Raw genomic sequence first — 10,447 nt, forward strand, 5'->3', positions numbered from 1 at the left:
ACACATTTTCTAGAGCCAACTCAAGGTTAGGAATACAGGAGACAGTGGCTAAATCAGAGTACAACATGTCATTAAAAAAAAAATTGATTAGAAAACTTTTTGCAATTTATCTTCTTAATTAAACGAGGATTAGTATTTTTCTGTTTCGTAAACTAATACATACTATGGGACAAAGATCACTGAGATCATATGCAAATACTCTACTAGACAAATATTTGTGGGGGTTATTTGTAAGAATTAAATCAATCAATGAAGAGTTAACAGGGTTTTTCGCATTTAGCTGTGTGGGTTTTGAGATCAATTGAGTCAGACATATACTGTAATAAAGATAATCTAACGTTTTACCTAATGATATATAAGGAGGGCATTTGCACAACATGTTTCACAACAGCACACAACAAAATTCCAGAGACATATTGAGCGACCAACTGATACCAATCACGACCACACCCAGAGACAGATGGCTGACTTAAGCCCTAGCCACACGAACTGACCACTGGTGTAAAGAACAACATTCCATGAATATCGCAAAGCACCCAGACACGAATTACCAGAAATACACACACACACACACACTTAGGTGTGTTGGACTCCGAGGACAAAGGACACTGCCAAGGGCCAATGGGAAGTCGACACCACCTGGAGAGTGGACCGTCCCTCCACTCATCGACCAGTCAGGAGAGCGGACCTACTAGACTCAACACACTGTTATTTCATTGTATAAATTGGATGTACACTATGTTTCGGGGCTCTCTCTTCTGCTAGTTCCCTAAGAGCTAAACGAAGGAGTCCGTGCACGCTCAGCCAAATATCTTTGTCTCATAATAAACTGCCTTACTATAAACTGAATCCACCTGGTATAGCGTCTTAACTTGGTCTCCTTCTCAAGTAATTGATCATCAACAATACTCTTCAATTGATCTGAACCCGTTGATAGCCAATCCAGATTCAAATTCCCGAAAATGTCCATAATTGTAGCCCAATTTCCAGGAAAACCTCGGACATGGCAACTCAGGCTGTACTGTATTTGTTTAAATGTTGTTCACGCACAGAGTTGGGTTGTTTCACGTGCGCTCCTCCAGTACACGCACCAGGTGGCGGTAGCACAATTTATGTTTTGCTCTTTTCAGCCAATGAACACAGTCAGCTCTTACTCTGGATCTAGACGCAGTTCCTCACAGGAAGTGTTGCATGAACGAATCTCCCTCGACGGTCATTCCACAAAAAATGTCAAAGTTACAGTTGTTGCAAGCGTTTTTCTCCGACCGATTAACAACTGTGGCCGTAGAGATATCCGTGGCAGTGGAAAAAGCGTTTGCCGAGTACCAGGATGAGATCTCTCGTTCAAAGGAGGAGAATCAACGCCTGCAGAAGCTGCTGGATTCGGTTTTTAATCCCGATGTAAAATTACACAAAGCAGGTAAACGATCAACAAGCTTGCCATTAGCTGCTTTTGGCAACACTGGTGTATTTACGCACTGGTTTTGACCCTTCGCTAAGCCCCGCCACAGAATATTTGGCAACCAATCGCAGCGCTCCAATGCAATTGTCGTCGAGCGACACCTCGGACAAGCTCACGTTTAAATCCACTGACATTTTTTTAAATTCTTATCAATACCCGTATGTACTGTATGGGATTTAGTTTATTTTACGCCTGCTACGTTAAGGTTATTGGTTTGGGAACGCTGTCAGCAGGGTCATTGCCCTTTAAAAACGTCACTCATTGAGCGGATTCGATTATGCTGAGCCGCTGGGCACCGGTCTATGGCCCGTGACGTGAACAGGCGAAAGTCGTGAGGGAGGAGCGCCCATTTCAAATGGAACAGTAATCTGCGCCGCTCGGTCATGTTGTCGACAAGCCAGCATGGTGCATTTTCCGGAAACATACATCATCTCTGTTCCATTAAATATGTTAGGCTTTTCAATCTAGTTTGGAAGGCAGATTAAGCGTTTTTATCAAAAGCAATCACGTTTGCATGTGAAAACACAGAATCCTACTGTACGTGCGAATTAATCACTTTTGTTTTGTGCCGACTTTGCCGTGGGATTTGAATGGGGCACCTGGCTCAAATACACCAGCCTTAATAAAAGCACCAATATAACGCTGTGTATGTAAATGATGCTAACATTAGCTAATAAATGATGTCATTACAGTCTCAAATCACAGAGGGTGATTATTTATTGAAAAGTATAAATTTTTCTTGAAAGTTATTTCATATCTTTCTTTCCAGAACCCCCGCAGCTCACTCTCACTGTTTCTGGAGATGAGGTTCCCCCTGAGCAGCAGCACTGTGAGGAGGAGTGGAGCGATCAAGAGATCATCGAGTCCATATTCATTTCCCCCTGTGTGGAAAGCAACAGTGATCAGGACTCACCTGAGCGCTCACGACTTTACCAAACTCTGAAGAACTCCCTTCCCACCATTGTAGCAGAACCGATCCAAACAAATCCCCATGGAGAGGACAACAAAATATCAGAATCAACCAGTGACACCCCCCTCACACAATTAAAGCCTCTCAAAATTAAGAGAACACGGTTAAAGAAAGGACAAAGGTCTTACATCTGCACCGAGGGCAAGACAACCAGTGAGTTGAAAGCGCCATTGAGGCTTCACACAAGGAAGAGGCTCTACAGTTGTACCGAGTGCACAGCAACCTATGACAGACCTTGTCATTTGGAAATCCACAAGAGAACTCACACGGGTGAGAAACCATACGAGTGCAAAGACTGTGGTAAATGCTTCAACCGCAAGAATAGCCTAACGATGCATATGCTAACTCACACAGGGGAGAAATCGTTCTGCTGCCATGAATGTGGCAAACGCTTCGGTCTAAACACGAGACTGATACTTCACATGAGGACACACACAGGGGAGAAGCCACACAAGTGCCCTTTCTGTGCCAGATGCTTTACATTTCCAAGTCACTTAAGTCGTCACAAGAAGCTCCACACAGGAGAGAGACCACATCAATGCAATGTATGTGGGAAATGCTACACGCGGAAGGAGCACCTGACAGACCATATGACATCCCACAGTGGAGCAAAACCATACAGCTGTATGCAATGTGGCAAATGCTACGCACTGCAAGGAAACCTGAGAGCGCATATGGCGAGTCACACAGGGAATAAGTTATTGTGCAGGTGTGCTGTGTGTGGATTAGGTGTTCTAAATCTAAGTCGCCACATGCAAGAAGTTCACACAGGAGGCAAACAGCATCAGTGCCAAGATTGTGGGAAGTGCTTCAACCGAAAGGAAAAACTGACAGAGCACATGAGGACTCACACGGGAGAGAAACCGTATCGATGTCATGATTGCGGCGAATGCTTTAGGCTCAATGTAACCCTGAAGAAACACATGATGACACACACATCTGCGGCAAGTGCTGTTCCATGAGAGAAGATATGAGAACTCAAGATGGGACATACACAGGGAGAAATCTGTGTAGTGCAATGCATGTTTCAGCAATATTGTTTAGATGTTTCAATGTTCACATTCAATGTTCATTTTTATTCACTTATTTTTATACATTGCCCATTTGTAACTTTCATCTCAAAGTTAACCTTTACCTGTCTGTACCTTTCGGGCGTTGCTTTATGTTGGTATCAATAAAAAAAATGATCAACATGAAAACTCACATTGCTGTTGTTTCTATATAGCGCAAAGCAAGACTGCATTTCTAGCACCCTGAGTCCCTATGATAGAATCTTACTCAGGACATCTGAAACATGTTTTAGTTTTATGAATGACTGTCTGTCGACTTGGGAGCAGAGAGGGAGTTTCTCCACTTCTGTGAACTATCTGCACTCCAAGGATATTTGTTGCAGGGCGCATTGTTCGGTAAATATGTCTTGATTAACAAGAGACTGTTATTATGACAGCCTATTTTTCATCAAAACTCTGCTCAGGTAGATGGAAATGTGACCGTTCATGATCCAGGGCGTCATGTAGCCTAACAGTTAAGAGCGTTGTGTCAGTAACTGAAAGGTTGCTGGTTTGAATCCCCGATCAAACTAGGTGAAAAATCTGTAGATATACCCTTGAGCAAAGCACTTAACACTAATTGGTCCTGTAAGTCTCTCTGGATAAGAGTGTCTGCTAAATCAGTGGATCTCAACCTCTCCTCGGCGACCCCCAGTCATTCCATTTATTTGATCTATTCCAGAGCTAGCACCCCTGATTCAACTTGTCAACTAATTAGGTGAAAAAATCTGTTGCTCTGCCGTTGAGCAAGGCACTTAACCCTAATTGCTCCAGGGGTGCTGCACAATGGTTACCCTGTTCATAACCCCACTCCCTGCGGGTGTCTCGGGGATTTGGGATATGCAACAACAACAAAAATGTCAGGACAAATATAAGCACCCCCCGAATTATAATGATTCATTATCAAGCCCTTGCATAGGTGAATCAGGTGAGCTAGTTCACAACTACAACAAAATTGTGAAAAGTTTGTGGGTCCCGAGGAGAGATGGTATTTGGTATTTTATTAGGATCCACATTAGCTGTTGTGAAAGCAGCAGCTACTCTTCCTGGGGTCCACACAAAACATGACATAATACAGAACATTAATAGACAAAGACAGAACTACATCAATTAAAATGCACACGCAGCCTACATATCAATACATACAAACTATCTAGGTCAAATAGGGGAGAGGCGTTGTGCCGTGAGGTGTTGCTTTATCTGTTTTTTTAAACCAGGTTTGCTGTTTATTTGAGCAATATGAAAAGGAAGGGAGGTCCATGCAATAATGGCTCTATATAATACTGTACACTTTCTTGAATTTGTTCTGGATTTGGGGACTGTGAAAAGACCCCTGGTGGCGTGTGTGTGTGTGTGTGTGTGTGTGTGTGTGTGTGTGTGTGTGTGTGTGTGTGTGTGTGTGTGTAAGTTGACTATGCAAACAATTTAGAATTTTCAACACATTAATGTTTCTTATAAAAAGAAGAAGTGATGCGGTCAGTCTCTCCTCAACTCTTAGCCAACACCAAGTAGTTTAGTCTCCTCAACTTGTTCAACAGCCACACCATTCATTACCAGATTCAGCTGAGGTCTAGAACTTAGGGAATGATTTGTACCAAATACAATGCTCTTAATTTTATAGATGTTCAGGACCAGTTTATTATTGGCCATCCATTCCAAAACAGACTGCAACTCTTTGTTAAGGGTTTCAGCGGCTTCATTAGCAGTTGCTGATGCATATATATATGGAGCACCACTGTGCTAAATGTAATCAATCCATCCATACCCATTCTGCCATGTCCTTTCTATGTGCACTGAGCTATAATAAGAACGGCTATTACTCCAGTACAGCAGGTGGCGGTGCAATGTCGGGTACGACGTTTCAGCCAATGAATGAACCATGAAAGAACAGAGGCAGTGTTTACGACTTTTTTACGACAAAATGTTCTTACTTTTCTCTGTTTACGTCCTAGTCCTGTTCAACAGATATATCCCCAATCTTTGCCGTGGCTCAATGTTATTACTTTATTCAACCTAAAATGTCTAAACTACATTCGTTGAATGCGTTTCTTACTGCCAGATTAACTGCGGCAGCTGTGGATATATTTGGGGCAGTGGAGAAGACTATAACAGCGTACCAGGAAGAAGTCTCCAGATCAAAAGTGGAGAACGACCATCTACGGAAGCTGTTGCTAGATTTCGGTTTCAAACCTGATAGAGAATCACAAAGAGCAGGTGTGTAAGATGAATCAGCAACCTATGGTTCTGTAAATATTATTACGATTATTAGCTAGCTAGTTAGACAACTGTGCCAACCATAGGACAAGTTAATGACAGCTGAACTGTGCTGAACCTCAGTTGTTATTAGCTAGCTAATCAGGCATCACAATTAGATAGCGATCACTTCTCACTGCACTCTGTAATGTTAGTGTGAGTCTAGTCTGTAAATGTGTTGCGAGCTAAGGGGAAGAAGTAAAACTGAAGTGTGTTGATATATCTCAATGGTAAGTAACTTCCCCATCTTTCCTTTCAGACCTCCAGCAGCTCACTGTCTCTGTCTCTGGAGAGGAGGTTCCCTCTAAGCAGGAGTGGAGTGATCAAGAGGACACAGAGTCCATATTCATTCCCCCCTGTGTGGAAAGTGCCAGTGATCAGGACTCACCCCAGAGCTCATACCTTTACCAAATTGGGAAGAACAGCAAGAGGGACTCCCTTCCCACCAACTCAACAGAACCGATCAAAACCAATCATGATGGAGAGGACTACGGGGCATTAGAATCAACCAGTAACTCTCAGATCATGTCAAAGTCAAAACATACACAGGCAAAGAAAGGACAAAGTCCTCTTGACACTGGGACAACCAGTGAGCTGAAAGCATCAATGAGGGCTCACACAGGTGATAGACCATACAAGTGCCCTGTGTGCAGGAAAAGGTTTACTAATAAGAACCATTTAAAAACGCATCAGAGAATTCACACAGGGGAAAGGCCACATTGGTGCAAAGAATGTGGCAAGTGCTTCAGCCGCAAGGGGGACCTGGGCACACACATGAGGACTCACACAGGAGAGAAACCGTACCAGTGCAGCGTTTGTGGCAAAAGCTTCAGGCGAAACCGACTGAATGAGCATATGAGGGTACACACAGGGGAAAGACCCTATCGGTGTGCCGACTGTGAGAAGGGCTTTATTTCAGTAAGTGACCTAAAACGCCACCAGCGCATTCACACGGGAGAAAAGCCGTTTAGGTGCGACAGTTGCGGAAAATGCTTCAGTCAGATGACAACCTTGAAAAAACATATGAGGACTGTTCATAAGAAGGTTCAATTGCAGAGCAGTGAGGAAAGCCCAGATCCCTAGCATTAGGGACTCCTGTTCATTTATGTGATAATGACAAACAGCACAGGACATATCTTATGTTAACCTTGGTACCATCTGCGTGTGCTTTAGACAATTTCTCTGACTATCGCTGTCATTCATTCATGCAATTTTGTGTGTTGTAAATCTATTCTACAGACCAGTTGCTTTCTTTTAGGACACTGCTCTAACACCAAGATCTACCAGATGACAATCATCATGTGTTGTTGTTACTTGACATTAAAGTGGATATACTGGGGGCTTTCAAACTCTGTGCCAACATTGATAGAATTAAATAATGATTTTTTTTGGGGGGGGGGGTCTTATTTGTCCTGTTGCACACAAGTGTGTAATGGAAACATGTTTGTTGTATATCCCAACTGCCCCTAAGACACCCTCAGTGAGTGGGGTCATGGCCAGGGTCACCATTGTCCAGCTCCCCTGGAGCAATTTGGTTAAGTGCCTTGCTCAAGGGCCCAGCAACAGATTTTTTTCACCTTGTCGGCTCCAGGATTCAACCCAGTGACCTTTCAGTTGCTGCCCAACACTCTAACCCCGAGGCTACCTGCTGCCCAATTTTGGAACAGTCACAAATCCCTCGCTAAAGCAAGTGCATAAGCCTGCAACTAACTCATTGCCATGACCAAACTCTTGGGGTTGTTTTTACAAATTCAGATTATGCCTAGTCCTGGACCATAACATACTTTCAACAATCTCTCCAACAAGAATGATTTTGAATCCAGGACTAGGTTTAACCTGTATTCTGGAAACTGGCCCCTGGTATTTTCGTTTGAGATGTTTTGCCAGGCCTAATGTTAGGCATATAAATGGGTTGTTAATCAGAGCAATGAACTAAAAGGACATACTGTCCAACACACTGTTTGTCATATCCTGTATGTACATTTAACATTTAAGTCATTTAGCAGACGCTCTTATCCAGAGCGACTTACAAATTGGTGCATTCACCTTATAATATCCAGTGGAACAACCACTTTACAATAGTGCATCTAAATCTTTTAAGGGGGGGGTTAGAAGGATTACTTTATCCTATCCCAGGTATTCCTTGAAGAGGTGGGGTTTCAGGTGTCTCCGGAAGGTGGTGATTGACTCCGCTGTCCTGGCGTCGTGAGGGAGCTTGTTCCACCATTGGGGTGCCAGAGCAGCGAACAGTTTTGACTGGGCTGAGCGGGAACTGTGCTTCCTCAGAGGTAGGGAGGCGAGCAGGCCAGAGGTGGATGAACGGAGTGCCCTTGTTTGGGTGTAGGGCCTGATCAGAGCCTGAAGGTACGGAGGTGCCGTTCCCCTCACAGCTCCGTAGGCAAGCACCATGGTCTTGTAGCGGATGCGAGCTTCGACTGGAAGCCAGTGGAGAGAGCGGAGGAGCGGGGTGACGTGAGAGAACTTGGGAAGGTTGAACACCAGACGGGCTGCGGCGTTCTGGATGAGTTGTAGGGGTTTAATGGCACAGGCAGGGAGCCCAGCCAACAGCGAGTTGCAATAATCAAGACGGGAGATGACAAGTGCCTGGATTAGGACCTGCGCCGCTTCCTGTGTGAGGCAGGGTCGTACTCTGCGAATGTTGTAGAGCATGAACCTACAGGATCGGGTCACCGCCTTGATGTTGGTGGAGAACGACAGGGTGTTGTCCAGGGTCACGCCAAGGCTCTTAGCACTCTGGGAGGAGGACACAAGGGAGTTGTCAACCGTGATGGCGAGATCATGGGACGGGCAGTCCTTCCCCGGGAGGAAGAGCAGCTCCGTCTTGCCGAGGTTCAGCTTGAGGTGGTGATCCGTCATCCACACTGATATGTCTGCCAGACATGCAGAGATGCGATTCGCCACCTGGTTGTCAGAAGGGGGAAAGGAGAAGATTAATTGTGTGTCATCTGCATAGCAGTGATATGAGAGACCATGTGAGGATATGACAGAGCCAAGTGACTTGGTGTATAGCGAGAATAGGAGTGGGCCAAGAACAGAGCCCTGGGGGACACCAGTGGTGAGAGCACGTGGTGCGGAGACAGATTCTCGCCACGCCACCTGGTAGGAGCGACCTGTCAGGTAGGACGCAATCCAAGCGTGGGCGGCGCCGGAGATGCCCAGCTCGGAGAGGGTGGAGAGGAGGATCTGATGGTTCACGGTATCAAAGGCAGCAGATAGGTCTAGAAGGATGAGAGCAGAGGAGAGAGAGTTAGCTTTAGCAGTGCGGAGAGCCTCCGTGACACAGAGAAGAGCAGTCTCAGTTGAATGCCCAGTCTTGAAACCTGACTGATTAGGATCAAGAAGGTCATTCTGAGAGAGATAGCAAGAGAGCTGGCCAAGGACGGCACGTTCAAGAGTTTTGGAGAGAAAGGAAAGAAGGGATACTGGTCTGTAGTTGTTGACATCGGAGGGATCGAGTGTAGGTTTTTTTCAGAAGGGGTGCAACTCTCGCTCTCTTGAAGACGGAAGGGACGTAGCCAGCGGTCAAGGATGAGTTGATGAGCGAAGTGAGGTAGGGGAGAAGGTCTCCGGAAATGGTCTGGAGAAGAGAGGAGGGGATAGGGTCAAGTGGGCAGGTTGTTGGGCGGCCGGCCGTCACAAGACGCGAGATTTCATCTGGAGAGAGAGGGGAGAAAGAGTTCAAAGCACAGGGTAGGGCAGTGTGAGCAGGACCAGCAGTGTCGTTTGACTTAGCAAACGAGGATCGGATGTCGTCAACCTTCTTTTCAAAATGGTTGACGAAGTCATCCGCAGAGAGGGAGGAGGGGGGAGGGGGAGGAGGATTCAGGAGGGAGGAGAAGGTAGCAAAGAGCTTCCTAGGGTTAGAGGCAGATGCTTGGAGTTTAGAGTGGTAGAAAGTGGCTTTAGCAGCAGAGACAGAAGAGGAAAATGTAGAGAGGAGGGAGTGAAAGGATGCCAGGTCCGCAGGGAGGCGAGTTTTCCTCCATTTCCGCTCGGCTGCCCGGAGCCCTGTTCTGTGAGCTCGCAGTGAGTCGTCGAGCCACGGAGCAGGAGGGGAGGACCGAGCCGGCCTGGAGGATAGGGGACAGAGGAAATCAAAGGATGCAGAGAGGGAGGAGAGGAGGGTTGAGGAGGCAGAATCAGGAGATAGGTTGGAGAAGGTTTGAGCAGAGGGAAGAGATGATAGGATGGAAGAGGAGAGAGTAGCGGGAGAGAGAGAGCGAAGGTTGGGACGGCGCAATACCATCCGAGTAGGGGCAGAGTGAGAAGTGTTGGATGAGAGCGAGAGGGAAAAGGATACAAGGTAGTGGTCGGAGACTTGGAGGGGAGTTGCAATGAGATTAGTGGAAGAACAGCATCTAGTAAAGATGAGGTCAAGCGTATTGCCTGCCTTGTGAGTAGGGGGGGAAGGTGAGAGGGTGAGGTCGAAAGAGGAGAGGAGTGGAAAGAAGGAGGCAGAGAGGAATGAGTCGAAGGTAGACGTGGGGAGGTTAAAGTCACCCAGAACTGTGAGAGGTGAGCCATCCTCAGGAAAGGAACTTATCAAGGCGTCAAGCTCATTGATGAACTCTCCAAGGGAACCTGGAGGGCGATAAATGATAAGGATGTTAAGCTTGAAAGGGCTGGTAACTGTGACAGCATGGAATTCAAATGAGGAGATAGACAGATGGGTCAGGGGAGAAAGAGAGAATG

At 45.9% G+C, this 10,447-nt stretch overlaps 2 protein-coding genes across 2 annotated transcripts; both read left to right on the forward strand.

Moving 5' to 3' along the window:
- Window positions 1-1,141: 1,141 nt before the first annotated feature.
- Window positions 1,142-3,631, forward strand: LOC106593965 (oocyte zinc finger protein XlCOF22). Its single transcript, XM_014185342.2, has 2 exons — window positions 1,142-1,420; window positions 2,232-3,631. Exons 1-2 carry the CDS (start codon window positions 1,192-1,194, stop codon window positions 3,392-3,394), a joined length of 1,392 nt encoding a protein of 463 aa, XP_014040817.1. The 5' UTR covers window positions 1,142-1,191; the 3' UTR covers window positions 3,395-3,631.
- A 1,762-nt stretch (window positions 3,632-5,393) lies between these two features.
- On the forward strand, window positions 5,394-7,692 carry LOC106592958 (zinc finger protein 239). The gene is made up of 2 exons (XM_014184310.2): window positions 5,394-5,695; window positions 5,994-7,692. Exons 1-2 carry the CDS (start codon window positions 5,500-5,502, stop codon window positions 6,815-6,817), a joined length of 1,020 nt encoding a protein of 339 aa, XP_014039785.1. The 5' UTR covers window positions 5,394-5,499; the 3' UTR covers window positions 6,818-7,692.
- The last annotated feature ends 2,755 nt before the right edge of the window (window positions 7,693-10,447 follow it).

This window comes from Salmo salar, chromosome ssa26 (assembly GCF_905237065.1).
Source record: "Salmo salar chromosome ssa26, Ssal_v3.1, whole genome shotgun sequence".
NCBI classification, from domain to species: Eukaryota; Metazoa; Chordata; class Actinopteri; order Salmoniformes; family Salmonidae; genus Salmo; species Salmo salar.

Excerpts from the sequence above, each read along its gene's own strand:
- LOC106593965 (XM_014185342.2), top strand. The coding sequence starts at position 1,192 with ATGAACGAATCTCCCTCGACGGTCATTCCACAAAAAATGTCAAAGTTA. Across the intron at positions 1,421-2,231 it reads TGTAAAATTACACAAAGCAG|AACCCCCGCAGCTCACTCTC; the intron begins GTAAACGATCAA and ends CTTTCTTTCCAG.
- LOC106592958 (XM_014184310.2), top strand. The coding sequence starts at position 5,500 with ATGTCTAAACTACATTCGTTGAATGCGTTTCTTACTGCCAGATTAACT. Across the intron at positions 5,696-5,993 it reads TAGAGAATCACAAAGAGCAG|ACCTCCAGCAGCTCACTGTC; the intron begins GTGTGTAAGATG and ends CTTTCCTTTCAG.